The sequence below is a fragment of the Drosophila elegans genome, unplaced genomic scaffold (genome assembly GCF_018152505.1).
Source record: "Drosophila elegans isolate 14027-0461.03 unplaced genomic scaffold, ASM1815250v1 contig_208, whole genome shotgun sequence".
In the NCBI taxonomy this organism is placed as follows: domain Eukaryota; kingdom Metazoa; phylum Arthropoda; class Insecta; order Diptera; family Drosophilidae; genus Drosophila; species Drosophila elegans.
In genome coordinates, this window is record NW_024545578.1 from 17,868,595 (window position 1) to 17,888,497 (window position 19,903).

The window sequence follows — 19,903 nt, forward strand, 5'->3', positions numbered from 1 at the left end:
TTTTGCTATTTTGATTTAGTTGCTCGTCTGGCGATTCTGGTTCGGCTTTCAGCAGTAGGCGAATTATTGACAAACGATCCCTTTTCAGGTCGAAATCTTTCCCTTTCTTCGAGCTTGGCGCCAATTTCACTGTCCGTCTTGTGGGCCTGACAATCGACATGCAGGACAAATTGTTGACGGCATTTAATGTCACAGCAGCCAATTAGCTGTCCCCATGAAAATGCTCGTTTCTTGTTGGTTTCCTTTTTTATTTTGCCAAAAACTTTTTGTTGCCCACTTGTTGATTGTGTTTGTGTTTATTTTTTTTCGGCATTTTTCGTTGGTGGTACGCACGGTTGCATGTTGGGACCAAGCTAAAAAACGAAACAAAAAGAAACAACCCGAAAAACAAACAATCGCCACAAATCGTTAAACTGTCAGCAGCTTTTAAAGCGCGTGATTATGTCCAAGTCAACGTTGAGAGTTGAGAGACAAGCGCCAGTTGCCAAAGAGTTTTTTTGCGGATTTTTCCCGAGTCTTTTTGTGCCGAAAGAGAAAATTTTCAATTGGCCAAAAATGCACATTTAAGTGGTGTTTATTGGTTGCAACATTTTTTTTTGTAGAGGTGAAAAAGATTTTCAATTCAAATGTAGGCTGTAATTTTTGTGAACTGGTTGAACTATGTGTCGTTAAAAAGCAATTAAACTTTTAATATATTTTTATGTGGGAGTTCATTTAGCAGAAAAGCTGCAAAAGATTCTCCTTAAAGCGGTATTCATTTGTTACAACTTGCTTGTTAAGTGGATATATGGAGCAGTAAACTTATGGATGTTTGTTTATAAGAACTTACTATTTTTTGAGTTGTTTGTTTAAATGTTTGTTTGAGTTTAAATGTTTGCAAGTAGTGCTAGATAACATTTACATTTATTTTTTAAAGCCTCCCAACCACATAGACAGATTTCCTAATTTACATAATGAAGCAATCTCTGTAAACAATCACAACAAATGGCAATTGCAACATTCGATGGTGTCAATTTCATAGGTTATTCTTTGCAATTATCTTTGAACAGCAGCCAACGTGTCGTATGCGTAACATGATTTTAATTATGCACACAAAGAATTGAAGATAATCAACCAGCACACACAAAAATATAAATTAACGAAAATTGCTATGTGACATTTGTGTGCATTAAACGGGCAAGACAACGTACTGCGATTGGCATTATCTAGCTGACTATTAAGACTTCATTACACATGTCATATTTGCCATTTGCACAGAAACAAAAAAAACACAATTTTCATCCACACAACACAAATTAAATTCCGAAACCAAAGTGCTCGTTAATTTTTCGTTTATTTATTTTTGATTTTCTACGCTTTTCATCTGAACAAAAGCTGACTGCGAAATATTTTGTTAACAACAATTTGCCGCTTGCTGTTCGTCGGCTGCTGCAACCATTCTGGTAACTACGATAAGCAGTCGAAGATAAGACGTCCACGGTAGCTGTTATAATGCACTGTAGGACAGTGAAGCATACAGTTAAAGTAATAATTTTTAAATATATATTTTTTGATGAAATTTACCTAAATATTTTTATTTAATTCAATTAAAAACCAGAAGACACAGGAAAAATAACAATATTTTTTTAAAAATTCAACTGTTTTGTATTTTTTTTTTTAGGAATTCCTCTTTTACATTTTGAAGATTTTAATTAAATTTAAATATTTTAAAAGTTTTCTTTTAAATACAAAATAATTTATAAATCTAATAAAAAAATTGTTTAATATTTTTAAACTATAAGAAGTTATACCTTCTTAAAAAATTTGAAAAAAAAAACATTAAGGTCATTTTTGGGGGTCTCCACTGTGGTGCAGCATTAAGAAACCCAAAAAAAATAATCGTAAGTGCAATGCAGTTGCAGTTCCAGCTCAGTTCAACTTGCTTTGGATCGATTCAGCTGAGTTAGCTGTGCAGTAGCCGCGGCAACATCGTTAACACGGCGCAAAAACAGCCATTAAAGCCGAGTTCCAGTTGGAGCTGGGTCTTGGCGTCTTGGAATGGGTCTCGGAGTCTGGGACTTGTGTTTGTGGCATTGGTGACATGCACAAAATGCATGTATATGAGCACCTACGTACGATAACTTCGGTTTGGGGTAATAATCGCCGCAGTCAAAGCCATTGCTGCTGGACATTCGCTTAGTCGGAGTACGTAAATCATAAGCATAAAACAGACTTCGACTCCAACTTCGCAATGCAAACTGCACAGGGGGAAAAAAAACATGCAAATTGTATTAATTTTATTCCAATTTATGGCACCATTTCTTTGTAAGCTTGTCTGCCTCCAAAATAAGTTAAGTATAACTGATGTTAAAATTGTTTTAAATTTATTATCGTTCTAACCCAGTAAGATCTTAGCTTCCTCAATTATTTCGAATTTTAAAATATTTTTTAGCAATTCAAAATCATTGCTGTAATACAGTTTAAATTGATTTAAAAATAATGTGATGTATTTGAAAAATATTAAATAAATATCGGAAACAATGTCCTTTTTTTTCAATATTCTAAATAAAATTTCTTTGTAAATATATTTTTGCTAAAAAATATTATTGTAATAAATACAGACATAATTTTTAATAAGGCTTAAAACTTTTATAATTTTGAGGTCACAATTTAAGTACGTTTATAGTGCACCTATTATTTAATTAAACTTTGTGTTGTGAGAGTAGCAATACAGATTTACTGCAATTTCTGTTATTTTTTCTCTGTGCCTGAGGAACTGCATTATGCATGTACATAACTTGGGGAACCATCGGTTGCACTGTTGCTGCCGTTGCGTATGCACCACGCTAATTAGCTGAATCGCCCCAAGTGGCTCCGAGTGGCTCCATCTTTTTCAAGTTAATGAGAGTGAAAGGCGAGTTAAAATATATAAAAAAAATATATACCCATTTTTGCGACCAGCTCTAGGCAAATTAGCTGGGGATGAGTTGGGAATTCGACGCCATGGCGGATGTTCGGATGTTGAGAACAGGTCTACTTCGTTTACGGCCAGCAATTATACGTGTTTGCGCCCAGCGATTCTCATTGAGCGTTTGGCGTTAGTTGTCTATAAATTATGAGCTTAATGACGGGAGAGATTTTATGGAATCCCGGCTATTTGGAATTTGAGTGCTTTTCAACGCTTAGTTGAGTCACACACAGAGCTCCCATTAACCTTCCCATGCCCACTTGGGCATTATGAGATCACATGTGCTGATATCGCAAAGGAGAAACATTTGGCATTTTCGGCCACTTGGCTGCCTGCCACCACAAAATGAAACCACACCGACTCGGTGGTGCAGCGGTGCAGTGGTGCAGTTGGTTTGCCACCTCGCTGCCAGTTGACAGCCGTTTAATTTACGCTTTGTTTGTTTGTTTGTTTCTGTCTTTTGTTCACGTCCTGAGGTGAATGTTTGATTTATCGCCCGATTATAAGCCGAAATGTCATAGATTTCTGCTGCGTTCGATTCGGATTAGAGTTTGTGGATTCTCCTCCCACAAAAAAAAAAGACACCAAATCCATCGACCTATTGGTCCCTGCATCACTCTAAACAGGTGTCTTTATAAAACTTATTTAAAACTCATTAATTGTTGCAGCAGTTAACGAATATGAAAACAAATCTGATATATATTTTTAGAAATTTTGTTAAATTATCCTTTTAATATAATGTTCTGGTATTGATCTATAGATAAATATCAGACCAACTCTTACCTTTTATTCATGTTCTTTTTGTTTGACTAGTTTTATTTCATTATTTTTTATATTATCTAATTTTATAGTTTATTTTATACTTAACCGAAACCAAATATTCTTGATGACCACACATTTTTTAACAAGTTTAAAAACATTTAATTTAAGTATATTTTTTTTAGTTCTGAAACCATTTTAGGATTATTTTGCTTACACAGTTCTTACAATTCCTATAGAGATTTTAAGATACTTTTAATGAAGCAAATGTCAACGATAATCCACACAAATGGCAACTGTAGTTTTCGTTGAATATGTGGTTTTTGCAATTATCTCCGAACAGCGGACAACGTGTCGTATGAGTAACATGATTTTAATTAAGCAAACAAAAGATATCGAACTCGTGTCTAACCCCACAACCGCTTCCCCTTGCAGGTGGTCGCCCGCAGCCCTGGTGGTGTCGCAATAACCGAAACGGTGGCCAAAATCGTTCGCCCATCTCGATCAAACACTCGGCGGACAGCATCCGTCGGCCCACGAGCAACTCCGGCGTTTGGACCTGGCTGGGCGGCAGCCGTCGCTCGTCCGCCGGTCCCGACCAGATCGGACCGCCGTCCACGTCGCCGGCGGAAAACCACTATACCCACATGGAGGACGCCTACAGTCCGGTGGGCGTGAGCGAGGCACTCTATGCGGAACTCGATCGCGAGTCCGTGCGATCCGCCAACCCCTCGTACCAGAATACGGCCTACAGTCAGTGCGGCGAGGTAAGCAATCGGTAGTTTTATGGTTTAAAAATACTATTAGGTACTATAAAAACGGTTAATAAAAACTTATATATAAATTGGCTATCACTAACTTCTCATAAAAACATTTAAGTATTCTCTTTTATCTGCAATGAACCATTATAAACAATCAATCATGTTAAAATAAAACTAATAAAATAGATTTGATTTTAACAACATGCAATAATGCAATCTACTTTTAGTGGAACTAAAATGCAAGAAATTATGATATAAACAAGACTTTTTATATAACCATTTGTAAATATATTTTATATCCTAAAGTTTAACAGTATAAAAAACGGGAATCTGATTTAAGGGCATGTTTTTGAACCCACACTTTCTACTAATATGTCCTTAAAATTTTAAGTGCATCCGAAAACAATTTACAAATATATGATTTAAGAATAGTATATATTGTTGTTTTACTAAATGTATTGACATTTTTTATGATGATCGAATTCCCTTGAAATCAAGAAAATAGAAATAAAACTTAGCAGATTTTTTTAAAATAGTTTTTCAATTAAAAAAAAAAGCATTTATTTAAATGTATTTCAAATGTGTTTACCTTCTTTCTCCATTACAGAAATACAATTACCAAGGCCACGAACAGGACATTCCAATGGTGGTGTCCTCGGCGCCGAGCAGTGCCTACTATTCGGATCTGTCGGTGACGGCGATGCCCGGCGGAGCGAGCGGCAGTAATCAGGGCGCCTACGAGATTGTCGGACTGAACGTGATGTCCCAGCCGCTGCCCAACTGGGATCATCATGGCGGAGGAGGAGGAGGCGGAGGTGGGGGCGTCGGAGCCGCTGGAGCAGCGGCCGCCATGCTTGGAGGAGGCGGTGGGGGCAATGGAATTACGGCCGGCGAGGCGGCGGCAATGACGCAACGTCGAGGTCCTCGACTGGCGGCCATCAACGAGACGAGCACCAGCACTGTGCCCTCGGACTATGTCTAAATGAAGAAGTTTAAATACAAATAATGTGAAATGTTCAGCGAGCTTAACATGTTAATAGATTATGGATATATACGTTATATACACCCCATAGTTGTAGGGTTAAACTTTAAACATTATATTTAACACTTGTATACCACTTAGTGCTTATCGTTTATGTCTGAATTGTAATCTGTACACGTTACCGATATAGGGATATATTTATACACACTTACAAGGCAAGAATGTATTATATGTCTAGTTTTTATGTAGTCTCTAAGCAACGATTTAATCGTGGGTGATATTTAGCCTAAAAATATGCTATATTCTTATGTTCTATGTACTTTAAACATTTTCTAAAAATGTAAAAACGACAACAAGCGCATTTTTCGTAGGCTAAGTGAAGATGAGAATGAACAAAACAAACCGTATTTCCCCCCAGGATCAGTACACGCAAGTATAGAAACGATATATACATACGAATACAACATATTTATACACTCATATTTACAAAAGCCGAAAACGCATTAAGCTCACCAGTATAAAAATACCTATATATCTATAACTTTAACTGAGGCATCATATTTACAACGATTTTAACGCAACAGATTTCACCATATTTACCGGGGGAAATGATCATGGCACGTCATATCATTTACCACATCATTATACATATGTATGCATAGCTATCTATATACTATACCATATACAATAAACAGACTCACGACCCTTAGCAGATGTACTTTAGTTTTTAGTAGCTCTGGCATAATGGAAATCCACGCCTTATTAATTTAACAACACGCAAGAAAACACACTCACAATTCCTGTATATTATTGTTTTAGTTGAAAATATAATTAAACAATTTATTGCTATTTACATTCTGAATCCCAAACGGAAGTTTTTCTTTATTGAAGGTAATTTATGGGTTTAAGAAGCGTTTAGTATATAGCCTTAACCTGCGTTAGCAGTTTAACTAATTTTCTTTTAAATTTAGATTTATAAGAATCAACAGATATTAAATACAATTTAATTGTTTTATAAATTATATAGCCCAAACTAAAAAATTAATAAATAACTGCTTTAAATTAAATAACAACCCCTTTCAAAATAATCAAAAATTCAAAAACATTTTTTGAACTATGAAACATCCGTATTTTAGGCAAATAAACGTTACAATATTGAAAAATGAAAATAGAAAAGATGCAAGTTAGCTTACTTGACCCATAGTAGTAATTTGGAGGATAGTATAAGATGGTTGAGGAACCTCCTCGAACTCATGGATTTTGCGGTGAGTACGCAAAGCAGAGGGCTGAATAAATCGCTTGCCACACTCATGACATTCAAAGTTCTTCTCGCCAGTGTGGGTCATCTCGTGGTATTTCCGCGTATCCGAGGTGGCAAATCTCTTTTCGCAATAGTTGCACGCAAAATCACGGGCCTTTTCGTGAATCGTGCGCACATGCTTCTTGAGACTCGTCGAACTGTTGCATACTTTGGGACAGTCTTTGCAGGACCATGTCCGCTCCAACGTATGGAAGTTGATGTGGAGTCGCAGTTCATTTTTCGTTGTCTTCTTGAGTCCACAATAAGGGCAGCTGTAGTTCTTAATTCCCTGGTGTCGCATCATGTGAATCTTGAGCTTTTCCTTGCTGTAGAATCGCCAAGGGCAGTCCGGTATTTCACAGGCATATGGCAATTTCATTTGATCGTCGTGCGTGAACCGATGTTGACTCAGGGCGGATAAGTTTTTAAACACCCGACCGCAGAACTCGCACATGTGGGTTTTCAAAGGCTTGCCAATTGCATGCGCTTTGCTCTGGTGATGTTTGAGCGAAGCCTTGTGCCGGTACATCCTGTTGCAACCCTCCTCCTCGCAGATGAACCGCGTGCCCACCTCCGAATGCTCCAGTTCATGCTGTCTAAGGGTCTCGAATCGATTGAAGGCCTCCTCGCATCCAGGCTCAGAACAGTGATACAGCATGTGGCCTTCGTGTTCTTTTTTGTGCAGGATCAGGCGTCGTTCCTCTCTAAACTCGTCGGAGCAGATGTCGCACTTGAATTTGGGCGGTGGGAGTTCCTACAAAAACGGGGAAATATTTAATATTTAATTAGCTCATTATATCCAGGAGCTTAATGCTCATTAAATGAATTATATACTTGATTCTAAGAAGTATAAATATACATTTTAATAGGAAAGGGTTGAAAAAAGTAGCTTACTTAAATTCTTCCAAAATTTGTATAGGATTTAGCATTTTTAATTTTAATAGTTTTTAAAGCTAGCCAATCGTTTCATTTTATTACATCAAAATATAGAATATTACTAACATTTTTAAATTGTTGTTAATATCTGTTTGTGTTTACTGCTTTCTGTAAAACAAAAAATTCAGTTTGAAGGTGTTTATTTTTAGTTTAAATAGTTTGTATCAAGTTAAGAGGAATAACTTCACTTACTTCTTTAGCTTTCTTAACAGGTTGAGGTTTGGGTGGCTTCTTAACTTTTTTGGGGATGGTTTTCCTCTTCAATTTCGGTGGTGTTTTCTCGGGACTCATGTTGGAATCGCAAATGATTAACTCTGGCTCTTCCAAAGGATGTTGGGTTTCCTCTTCCTGCTGCCACTCCTCTTCGCTTTCCTCCACCTCAAGAACCCGTTCTCTCCAGTCTATTTTCTTTCTCGTGACGAGGCTATAGGACCGCCACTTTTTATCGGCAACAATGCATAATGCTCGAAAGGAGTGGAACTTTTCAAGCAGCTCGTAACATTCGGCACATATTTCGCTGGGCAAAGTATCTTGGTCTTCGGGATTCACTTTTAAATTGGTGCATTCTGTGAATTTGGCGGCCAGGTCTGGGGCTTCCAATAGATTGTAGGCCTCGTCATCGCTGGCCACTCCGCAAGAGCAAATGCGGCACTTGTCCAGGTGACCCATTTGTTTGATTTAATACAATTAATATTCACAAGCAATAAAACCGGGAGCGCACAGCTTTTTCTTATCGTTGTTTTTTGTGTACATTTGGCGTTTAGCAACACTAACAGCTGATAGGACTGGAATCTTGTTAGGGATGAGCATTGAGAAAACAGTGACATAAATCGTGACAAGCAGGGGTGGACAAAATCACTTATTTTCAAACCGCCATTGCAGCTACTGTTTTTGACGAAAATGCAAAGAAAAAGAAAATTTACGAAATGTTGGGTTCATTAACAAGCATACCTTATATTTATAATAAAAAGTAATACAACATTTTATAACATATAAAATTGGTTTCGCAAAATAAAAACATTTGACTGTTACTTATATCGGTAACTCATTTCACTGCGTGACTCACTCGTGACTCATCTCTAGCACCCTGCTTAGGTCACATATCTAATGAGGGGTGTATAAAAAGTTGCGCTGTAGTTTGTTATTTATTATTTTTCTGCCAAATAATGGATAATCCCAACGGAATCCACTATATTGAGCTATCCCCAAATCCCATACGATTCGATGCTGTGAGCCAGTTAACAAATGTGTTTTTCGATGACTCAAATAAGCAGGTAACAATAACAATTACCCAGACAATTTAAAAGGTGATAAACCATTGTTTTTTTATCGTACAGATATTTGCCGTTCGATCTGGAGGAGCAACGGGAGTGGTGGTCAAAGGACCTGGGGCCACCGATGACACCGTCATCTCCTTTTGCATGAGCGATCGCGGAGGTGCTATCCGTTCCATCAAATTTTCGCCGGACAATCAAATCTTGGCCGTACAGCGAAAGGAAAATGCCGTGGAGTTCATATGTTTCCAGGGGGAACAGCCTCTGCTGCAGGAGATCATTACCCACCAGGTGAAGACAATGATTCATGGCTTCGTGTGGGTCCACAATCGGGAGGTGGCTCTGATCTCGAACACGGGTGTAGAAGTATACACTGTGGTGCCGGAGAAACGCCAAGTGCGCTCTGTAAAGTCACTAAGCATTGGCATCAAGTGGTTCGCCTGGTGCTGCGATGCCAATGTAGCTCTACTTTGCACCAGCGAGGGAAACTCCCTGATTCCGGTGCTCGTCAAGCAGAAGGTTATCACCAAGCTGCCAAAAGTGGACTGTGAGTGGATCATAGACCTATTTATAAGCAAGAACTCAATGTAATCCATAATAATTCCTCTTTTGCAGTGGGCAGTCCAAGTCGCGATGTTCAGGAGAGCAAGGTAACCTTAGGTCAAGTCTATGGCGTGCTAGCGGTGCTAATACTGCAGTCAAATAGCAGTTCTGGACAGATGGAAGTTGAGGTTCACTTGCTCAATGGACCGGGCCTGGCGCCTCGCTTGTGCCATGTCCTTCGCTTGAGCCTAGTGGGCCGCTTTGCCATCAACACGGTGGATAATTTGATTGTGGTGCACCATCAAGCATCGGGCACATCGCTGCTCTTCGACATCTCACTACCCGGAGAGTTGGTCAATGAAATCACCTACCACACTCCCATAACTCCGGGTCGTTCCATCAAGCCGTTTGGCTTGAAGCTGCCTTCGCTATCACCCGATGGACAAATCTTGCAGTGCGAGTTGTGTGGGTATAACAAATGCTAACGAAAAATTTCCTTAATCGATCTTGAGTCCCTTGCAGATTCCACACACTGGGTGCTCTTCCAGCCGAACATTGTCATCGATGCCAAACTGGGTTGCATGTGGTTCCTGAACCTGTGTATTGAACCCTTGTGCCAACTGATTTCGGATCGCATTCGACTCACGGAATTTCTCCTGCAGCGCAGCACTGGCAAACAGGTGCTATTAAAGGTTGTGGCTCAGCTGGTGGATGATCAGTATAAGGGAACGCTGCTGCCAGTTCTAGAGACCATCTTCAGCAGAATCAACAAGATATATGCGTACGTTATGGATAGCTACCCTGAATCAATATAGTTGCTTATTGAGTATTAATTTACAGATCCTGGGTGCAGTTGGAGCTGCAAAATCAAACTGCTCAGCCCTCGAACGTAAAGACTTCCACCCTGAAGCAGAGCACACCGCCTATTGTCCTCATTGAGCAACTGGATATGGTGCAGATCTTCCAGCGCATTTCGCGTCGCCCGTACACTGAGTCCATCCTGATACTTTACCTGCAATCCCTGAACAAGTTTAATATTGCCGCCCAGGAGGAGTTGAGCAAGATGATCATTAGTGAACTGATCCACAATCGCAGCTTCGACACTTTGAGACGTTTGGTCAGCTATTCAATGCTGCTGGAGTCCAAGTCGGTGGCTTGCTTTCTGCTATCCCATTCCGCTGTGGATACGGCCATATCTCAGGTGGCCATCGATATGCTGGGCAGGATTCAGGCTCATGAGGTACTCATTTATAAATCAATTCCTACAGAGTAATCTATATACTTTAAATGTTTTTTTTAGATTATAATAGAAGTGATGTTGGGACAAGGCAAAGTAATCGATGCGCTAAGATTGGCTAAGAACTCTTTGGGTCTGGATAAAGTACCAGCTAGAAAATTCTTAGAAGCTGCTTATAAGACAAAAGATGATCTCATTTTTCACAGCGTTTTCAAATTCTTTCAAATGCGAAACCTAAAGCTTTATGAGACCTTGTCTTTTCCCAAGGGTGAGAACCTAAGAGCATTTAATATTGTAAAGCATTTCTAATATATTTCTATTTTAATAGCTGAACAATGCACGGAGTTTATACAGCATTACAACAATACTTTTCCGGTTGATAATTCTACAAGACCACCAGTATGTTAAGGGAAACTACTTTTTAAATAATATGTTATTATTGTTATTGAAAGTGTGCTTGAAAATAACTATATAAATTGTATATAAATTGTTTGAACTTATTAATATCATAAAAAATAGCGACGATCGCACTACCCGAATATTTGGGTTCTTTGGAACACTCCTTCATAGCATGTAAAAATATATAATTTCCTTCTGGGATTTCTATCAAAAATTATAAAAACATTTTGATTGCTATATGATTTTTTAAGATCGAACTATTCCTAGTTGATTTTCAATATTGAGGCTTTGTTCCTATGTTTCCGTTGCTCATTGTCACTAAGTGGACACAGTGATATCTTCAATATACCAATATTCATAATTATTTTGTACAAAAAAAAAAAAAAGAAGAGTTTAAATCAGCATTCGTTTTAAAAGAATATGAGTTCAAATCTAGCTGCAATTCTGCTATAAAAGTTGGACTCCCAGTAATACTTTAGATTTATCATGCAACTGCTTTACTTACACAAACAATACACAGAGTTGTACAATAAATACATAGAGGAATAAATGGAATATACAAAAGAGCAGGAATCCAACTACGAGAAACGCCTGGGCGGTGCCTTTAGCTGCAATGCTCCCATTTCCAGGGAGGAGGAAATGCTTATTAGATTATTGTTAGGGTGCGGCAATCGCAGTGTCTGCTCCGGAATCACCGTGAAGCAGCGTGGACACTTTTCAAACTGAGTCTCTGCCTCCTCCATGCAATCGTCGTGCAGGCCGTGACCACATCCACCCAGGATTAGCACCTGGCTGTGATCGTACAGCCTTTGACGGCACACGGAGCACTTGGTAGTCGTCACCCAGAGGCCACGGCTCGCCTGCCGATATCGACGTGCGAACTCGAGATGCAGATTTTGGCACATAAGCTCAATACCATTCCGTAATGCTTCCGTTTGATGGCGAGAACTGTCCAGCATTCCCATCAGCAGATCCTTAATATCACCAAAGCTACTTGACACATTGTGGGTATTCATTATCAACTGGACCAAATTATGCAGATCAATGTGCTGCGAGGCCTCGTGTAGGATGTGCTTGGTGACGGACTGCATTTCCGGATGGGGCAGAATATATTTCAAGAGGACAAACCAGCAGCGCTCCAGTTCCTGAGCGGGCAAAGTCGCCACAGAGCGAGCCAGAAGCGACACTATGATCTGTGCCTCGTGGGCTGCTTCTTCGCCTGTCAGAGTCTGTAGCAGATCCATGGACAACTCAAAGGCTTTCGCATAGCTCTCCTGCATTTCGTACAGATAAATCACAGATCGGTTTAGATGATGGCGTTTTACAATGGCAATGGCTTGCTCCAAGCGATAGCCCCAGTTGCCGGAAAGGAATTCCTGCACATTTAGGGCCGTATCCAATTTACAATGCAGCTCCAGTAGCAACTCCAATTGAGTGGCATCCAGTTCGCATCTTCGTTCGTTGAGGCACTTGAGGAACACATACAGTAAAGCCTCTTCCTTCCTCAGCGTATCCAATAGATCATGGATCTTTTCGGGATAATGTAGGGCCAACAAACGAGTTGTTTCCTTGGCATTGATCGTTAGTAGCTCCCTCAAGTGCCTCTTCAACTGCCCGTAAATGCATCTCTCCGGAGTGGCCACATGGCGCTCCATATAGGCAAACATGGTCTCATGTCTGGCTTCGTTTCGTATGTAACAATCCAGGATGGTGTCGTACCGCTGCAGCTTCTCCAGCAGATACTCCACCACACAATAGCACTTCGCCCGCTGTGCCAAATGCAGCTGCTCCTTATCGCTGCTGATCTCGGCCAGACAGTTGGAGGTAAGTAGCTCGTGCCAGGCATTCTCCCGCTCCGAGTGCTGGCGACTGCTTTCGTGGGCAATCTCCTCCTGCGCCAGGTGGCTCAGCACGCGTTCCAAAAGCTGTCTGTCCCGCGGCAGGCACTGCATAGAAATTTGCTGAGCAATAAAGTTCAGCAGGCAACCAATCTCCGCCCACTGGAAATATTAAATAACTTCTTATGATCAAAAAGAAAATAAGGACTTAATCTTACCGTTGCATTCTCGGGCGTCATGATCTCTAGCAGCAGATTGATAATCCGCTTGCGATGTGAGAGGCCAAGCTCGTTGCTGAACTCTTGTTCCTGAAACGCCAGCGATATCACGTTCAGCGTTTCCCGCGTGTCGAACTTGAGGAGGGCTCTTAGATACGGATAGGGCAGTTCATCGACGGCATTCTCTTTTGATTGCTGCGAGGTCAGACAACGCAGGACATCGTGCTTGACCTGATGCACCAGCTCGACGGGAATCTCTCCGCTGGGATATCCCCTTCCCGCCAGACAACTGGACACATAGACCAGCAGGCAGTTGCCCAAATCCGTTTCCTCGGCGGTCACCAAAGGCAGCAGTTCCGTCAGCGCCGCCGTATAATCGTTCAAAGCCTGGGTGTTGAGGTAGATTTGAGCTCTGTACAAACGATGCTTCTTGACAGCCTTCAGCACTTGATTCAGATCCAAGCACATCCAATCCAACTTCAATATGAGTTGCTCCAGTTTGGCCGGCGAATGTTCCAGCCAATAATCAACCAAAGCTTGGGAGATCACGGGATTAACACTGTGGATCGTTTCCCGCTCGATATGCTCGGATATGTGTTGCAGGAAAAGTTCCGAGCTGCTGTTGTTGTGCAGCTTCTCCCACAGCTGCGTCCAGAGAAGATCGAGTTCGCCCACGGTTATAAGGCAGTTGACGATGGCCCCGAGACAATAGTCCGGTGCGCGGGCGGAATTGGCTATGTACTCCTTAAAGAGCATGATGATGCGCTCCTTGGCTTGGGCACGTTTTCGCGGACGATCCACGGAGGCGATGTAGCCATCCAAAGCTAATTGGCAGGCCTCCTGCCAACGATGGTGTTTTACCTGAAAAGCAAAGCAGTAAGATATTAAAATCCCCTACAACTTTTTTACTTTGTGATCTTACCAGGTAACTAATTCTCTCCGACCAGGTTCGTACTCCAATAATATGCAGGGATCTGGCGCCCAGGACATACAGTTGGGTTCCTCTTGAAACCACCGAGTTATAGCAAGCATTGGAGCCGGCCAAAGCGAAGGCAGGTGATACATTTCCACCTGTTGCCAGTCCCTTGAACTGCGCCGAGCCGTAAACCAGCCCAGCATTGGCCATGTCCATGCATTCCAGTTCCTTACTCGATCTCACATCCACCAGGTGAAGGACTTCCGCCGTATCCAACGAGGCAACACACTTGGGTCCCAGCCAGTGGGCAGACAACAGACTTCCCTGCAGCTGGACATGCCGAAGGTACAACAGAGTGATCCTGCCATTCGAAACGAAGAGTTGGTGGAAGAACAACTGATTGCCACGGCCAACCACAATCACGGGATCCACGGAACGTGTGGTGTCGGCCGCCTGAATGAGGACCAAGTGCCAGGCGAGAAGGGGCAAGCAATCCGGCGGTCCCTGGAGCACATGGTACTTGATGACCCGCAATCTTGGTCGCACTGTCACTATAAAGTACTTGGACAATGTGGCCAGGGCAACAATGCAGTACTGATCGAGTTCATGTCGCCCTTGGGCATCCATAATCAGAGGTTCCACGGCGCAGACTTCACCGCGAGCGCCGGAGAAAAGGCATCTGGACTGGCAGCCCCGGATGCCCAGTTTCCGGGTGAAACTAAGCGACCACACCGAACCGCCAGCGTCGGCGCAGAGAGCTAGCGAGGATCTGGAAGTCCACTTGACGTGTAGGACACCAGTGTTCGGGGTTATCACATCGAACAGCTCCCGGAGCAGATCGCCCGTGTGCGTGTCCAGCATGGCGACCATTCCTCTGGAGAAACCGTTCCTCCTTCCTCTTTTCCCAAGGGTGAGAACCTAAGAGCATTTAATATTGTAAAGCATTTCTAATATATTTCTATTTTAATAGCTGAACAATGCACGGAGTTTATACAGCATTACAACAATACTTTTCCGGTTGATAATTCTACAAGACCACCAGTATGTTAAGGGAAACTACTTTTTAAATAATATGTTATTATTGTTATTGAAAGTGTGCTTGAAAATAACTATATAAATTGTATATAAATTGTTTGAACTTATTAATATCATAAAAAATAGCGACGATCGCACTACCCGAATATTTGGGTTCTTTGGAACACTCCTTCATAGCATGTAAAAATATATAATTTCCTTCTGGGATTTCTATCAAAAATTATAAAAACATTTTGATTGCTATATGATTTTTTAAGATCGAACTATTCCTAGTTGATTTTCAATATTGAGGCTTTGTTCCTATGTTTCCGTTGCTCATTGTCACTAAGTGGACACAGTGATATCTTCAATATACCAATATTCATAATTATTTTGTACAAAAAAAAAAAAAAAGAAGAGTTTAAATCAGCATTCGTTTTAAAAGAATATGAGTTCAAATCTAGCTGCAATTCTGCTATAAAAGTTGGACTCCCAGTAATACTTTAGATTTATCATGCAACTGCTTTACTTACACAAACAATACACAGAGTTGTACAATAAATACATAGAGGAATAAATGGAATATACAAAAGAGCAGGAATCCAACTACGAGAAACGCCTGGGCGGTGCCTTTAGCTGCAATGCTCCCATTTCCAGGGAGGAGGAAATGCTTATTAGATTATTGTTAGGGTGCGGCAATCGCAGTGTCTGCTCCGGAATCACCGTGAAGCAGCGTGGACACTTTTCAAACTGAGTCTCTGCCTCCTCCATGCAATCGTCGTGCAGGCCGTGACCACATCCACCCAGGATTAGCACCTGGCTGTGATCGTACAGCCTTTGACGGCACACGGAGCACTTGGTAGTCGTCACCCAGAGGCCACGGCTCGCCTGCCGATATCGACGTGCGAACTCGAGATGCAGATTTTGGCACATAAGCTCAATACCATTCCGTAATGCTTCCGTTTGATGGCGAGAACTGTCCAGCATTCCCATCAGCAGATCCTTAATATCACCAAAGCTACTTGACACATTGTGGGTATTCATTATCAACTGGACCAAATTATGCAGATCAATGTGCTGCGAGGCCTCGTGTAGGATGTGCTTGGTGACGGACTGCATTTCCGGATGGGGCAGAATATATTTCAAGAGGACAAACCAGCAGCGCTCCAGTTCCTGAGCGGGCAAAGTCGCCACAGAGCGAGCCAGAAGCGACACTATGATCTGTGCCTCGTGGGCTGCTTCTTCGCCTGTCAGAGTCTGTAGCAGATCCATGGACAACTCAAAGGCTTTCGCATAGCTCTCCTGCATTTCGTACAGATAAATCACAGATCGGTTTAGATGATGGCGTTTTACAATGGCAATGGCTTGCTCCAAGCGATAGCCCCAGTTGCCGGAAAGGAATTCCTGCACATTTAGGGCCGTGTCCAATTTACAATGCAGCTCCAGTAGCAACTCCAATTGAGTGGCATCCAGTTCGCATCTTCGTTCGTTGAGGCACTTGAGGAACACATACAGTAAAGCCTCTTCCTTCCTCAGCGTATCCAATAGATCATGGATCTTTTCGGGATAATGTAGGGCCAACAAACGAGTTGTTTCCTTGGCATTGATCGTTAGTAGCTCCCTCAAGTGCCTCTTCAACTGCCCGTAAATGCATCTCTCCGGAGTGGCCACATGGCGCTCCATATAGGCAAACATGGTCTCATGTCTGGCTTCGTTTCGTATGTAACAATCCAGGATGGTGTCGTACCGCTGCAGCTTCTCCAGCAGATACTCCACCACACAATAGCACTTCGCCCGCTGTGCCAAATGCAGCTGCTCCTTATCGCTGCTGATCTCGGCCAGACAGTTGGAGGTAAGTAGCTCGTGCCAGGCATTCTCCCGCTCCGAGTGCTGGCGACTGCTTTCGTGGGCAATCTCCTCCTGCGCCAGGTGGCTCAGCACGCGTTCCAAAAGCTGTCTGTCCCGCGGCAGGCACTGCATAGAAATTTGCTGAGCAATAAAGTTCAGCAGGCAACCAATCTCCGCCCACTGGAAATATTAAATAACTTCTTATGATCAAAAAGAAAATAAGGACTTAATCTTACCGTTGCATTCTCGGGCGTCATGATCTCTAGCAGCAGATTGATAATCCGCTTGCGATGTGAGAGGCCAAGCTCGTTGCTGAACTCTTGTTCCTGAAACGCCAGCGATATCACGTTCAGCGTTTCCCGCGTGTCGAACTTGAGGAGGGCTCTTAGATACGGATAGGGCAGTTCATCGACGGCATTCTCTTTTGATTGCTGCGAGGTCAGACAACGCAGGACATCGTGCTTGACCTGATGCACCAGCTCGACGGGAATCTCTCCGCTGGGATATCCCCTTCCCGCCAGACAACTGGACACATAGACCAGCAGGCAGTTGCCCAAATCCGTTTCCTCGGCGGTCACCAAAGGCAGCAGTTCCGTCAGCGCCGCCGTATAATCGTTCAAAGCCTGGGTGTTGAGGTAGATTTGAGCTCTGTACAAACGATGCTTCTTGACAGCCTTCAGCACTTGATTCAGATCCAAGCACATCCAATCCAACTTCAATATGAGTTGCTCCAGTTTGGCCGGCGAATGTTCCAGCCAATAATCAACCAAAGCTTGGGAGATCACGGGATTAACACTGTGGATCGTTTCCCGCTCGATATGCTCGGATATGTGTTGCAGGAAAAGTTCCGAGCTGCTGTTGTTGTGCAGCTTCTCCCACAGCTGCGTCCAGAGAAGATCGAGTTCGCCCACGGTTATAAGGCAGTTGACGATGGCCCCGAGACAATAGTCCGGTGCGCGGGCGGAATTGGCTATGTACTCCTTAAAGAGCATGATGATGCGCTCCTTGGCTTGGGCACGTTTTCGCGGACGATCCACGGAGGCGATGTAGCCATCCAAAGCTAATTGGCAGGCCTCCTGCCAACGATGGTGTTTTACCTGAAAAGCAAAGCAGTAAGATATTAAAATCCCCTACAACTTTTTTACTTTGTGATCTTACCAGGTAACTAATTCTCTCCGACCAGGTTCGTACTCCAATAATATGCAGGGATCTGGCGCCCAGGACATACAGTTGGGTTCCTCTTGAAACCACCGAGTTATAGCAAGCATTGGAGCCGGCCAAAGCGAAGGCAGGTGATACATTTCCACCTGTTGCCAGTCCCTTGAACTGCGCCGAGCCGTAAACCAGCCCAGCATTGGCCATGTCCATGCATTCCAGTTCCTTACTCGATCTCACATCCACCAGGTGAAGGACTTCCGCCGTATCCAACGAGGCAACACACTTGGGTCCCAGCCAGTGGGCAGACAACAGACTTCCCTGCAGCTGGACATGCCGAAGGTACAACAGAGTGATCCTGCCATTCGAAACGAAGAGTTGGTGGAAGAACAACTGATTGCCACGGCCAACCACAATCACGGGATCCACGGAACGTGTGGTGTCGGCCGCCTGAATGAGGACCAAGTGCCAGGCGAGAAGGGGCAAGCAATCCGGCGGTCCCTGGAGCACATGGTACTTGATGACCCGCAATCTTGGTCGCACTGTCACTATAAAGTACTTGGACAATGTGGCCAGGGCAACAATGCAGTACTGATCGAGTTCATGTCGCCCTTGGGCATCCATAATCAGAGGTTCCACGGCGCAGACTTCACCGCGAGCGCCGGAGAAAAGGCATCTGGACTGGCAGCCCCGGATGCCCAGTTTCCGGGTGAAACTAAGCGACCACACCGAACCGCCAGCGTCGGCGCAGAGAGCTAGCGAGGATCTGGAAGTCCACTTGACGTGTAGGACACCAGTGTTCGGGGTTATCACATCGAACAGCTCCCGGAGCAGATCGCCCGTGTGCGTGTCCAGCATGGCGACCATTCCTCTGGAGAAACCGGCCAAAAGCCGGGTGGAATCGGCATTGAAGGCCAAACTGGCCACCGCACCCTGGCCATGTTTGTCCTGGTGGGCCCACCTCAAAGTCTGGGTGACATCGAAGTTGAGGATGTGGCCGTGCGAAGTTCCAATGGCTATGAAAGCGGCCACGGCACACGAACTCGCAGCTCCGGCATTAACACGATCCGCGGCGGACGAGAGCTGACCGGAAACGCCATGGAGGAGGGTATATCTCATAATGGAACCACCGCCTCCCCGGCCATCCGTTCTTATTGTGGCATCCTCACCAATCGAGGGCGTAGGCGTGGCATGTGGCACCGGCATTCCCAATTCGGAGGCCACATCGGAGTCCGCATCGAATTCACTGAGCACCGCCTCCAAAGTGGGCAGAATGGTGGGCGGAATGGCAAACTCGGCATCGTCCAGCTGGAATCGAAAAGGTCACCGGAAATCGTTATATTGAGCCTTTTCTCTGCGGATAATCCAACTTACATCCTCAAAGTCCAGCTGCAGGGATTCGGCCAGCAAACTGTCCGTGGATCCGCGCTCCGATTCCAGCAGCGATTGCAGCGACGGCGCCTTCAGCTCCGACATGCTCCCAGTTCTTTCGGTCCTTGTCCCTCCCCCCAAACTTATAATTTTAAGCGATTTTGTTTTTATCAATGAGTTTTTACGCCCATCGAAGGCTAGTGTTGGTAAACTACCAAGAAAAAGACTGTCCACTCTTTTGCTTAATTGATTTTCCGTATTCTATCGGTTTTGCTTATCGATGGCTTCATGAAAAGATATTTAATAATAATATAAAGGTTGATCGAGGTTTATTCAATTTATTTATTCAATTCTTCTTATATAACGGATTGTTTACTTTTCGTATGCCGATCAGCTGCGGGTGCC

At 43.2% G+C, this 19,903-nt stretch overlaps 5 protein-coding genes across 6 annotated transcripts in view; 2 read left to right on the plus strand and 3 right to left on the minus strand.

Moving 5' to 3' along the window:
• LOC108142439 overlaps positions 1–6,318 on the plus strand; it is a 66,157-nt gene extending 59,839 nt beyond the window's left edge. Inside the window, exons 6-7 of the mRNA XM_017266303.2 lie at positions 4,142–4,473; positions 5,075–6,318. Coding sequence (XP_017121792.1) covers positions 4,142–4,473; positions 5,075–5,449 — 707 coding nt within the window. The 3' untranslated portion in view covers positions 5,450–6,318. The remainder of the gene's footprint in view (positions 1–4,141; positions 4,474–5,074) is intronic.
• Positions 5,167–8,445, minus strand: LOC108142437 (gastrula zinc finger protein XlCGF67.1). 2 transcript variants are annotated; one of them, XM_017266301.2, is made up of 4 exons: positions 7,878–7,959; positions 7,752–7,793; positions 6,643–7,503; positions 5,167–5,445 (listed from the first exon to the last, which is right to left on the minus strand). In XM_017266301.2, exons 3-4 carry the CDS (start codon positions 7,405–7,407, stop codon positions 5,440–5,442), a joined length of 771 nt encoding a protein of 256 aa, XP_017121790.1. In that variant the 5' UTR covers positions 7,408–7,503; positions 7,752–7,793; positions 7,878–7,959; the 3' UTR covers positions 5,167–5,439. The 2 variants fall into 2 exon arrangements, with proteins under 2 accessions (XP_017121790.1, XP_017121789.1); XM_017266300.2 differs by lacking the exon at positions 7,752–7,793 and having other exon boundaries at positions 5,168–5,445; positions 7,878–8,445.
• Positions 8,446–8,779: 334 nt separating this feature from the next.
• LOC108142610 (regulator of MON1-CCZ1 complex) lies at positions 8,780–11,445 on the plus strand. The gene is made up of 7 exons (XM_017266584.2): positions 8,780–8,959; positions 9,023–9,506; positions 9,575–9,967; positions 10,025–10,283; positions 10,343–10,742; positions 10,803–11,007; positions 11,068–11,445. Exons 1-7 carry the CDS (start codon positions 8,852–8,854, stop codon positions 11,145–11,147), a joined length of 1,929 nt encoding a protein of 642 aa, XP_017122073.1. The 5' UTR covers positions 8,780–8,851; the 3' UTR covers positions 11,148–11,445.
• Positions 11,446–11,618: 173 nt separating this feature from the next.
• On the minus strand, positions 11,619–14,980 carry LOC121467138 (vacuolar protein sorting-associated protein 8 homolog). The gene is made up of 3 exons (XM_041708505.1): positions 14,117–14,980; positions 13,195–14,055; positions 11,619–13,138 (listed from the first exon to the last, which is right to left on the minus strand). Exons 1-3 carry the CDS (start codon positions 14,978–14,980, stop codon positions 11,717–11,719), a joined length of 3,147 nt encoding a protein of 1,048 aa, XP_041564439.1. The 3' UTR covers positions 11,619–11,716.
• A 652-nt stretch (positions 14,981–15,632) lies between these two features.
• Positions 15,633–19,724, minus strand: LOC108142609 (vacuolar protein sorting-associated protein 8 homolog). Its single transcript, XM_017266583.2, has 4 exons — positions 19,502–19,724; positions 18,131–19,435; positions 17,209–18,069; positions 15,633–17,152 (listed from the first exon to the last, which is right to left on the minus strand). Exons 1-4 carry the CDS (start codon positions 19,601–19,603, stop codon positions 15,731–15,733), a joined length of 3,690 nt encoding a protein of 1,229 aa, XP_017122072.2. The 5' UTR covers positions 19,604–19,724; the 3' UTR covers positions 15,633–15,730.
• Between the last annotated feature and the right edge of the window lie 179 nt (positions 19,725–19,903).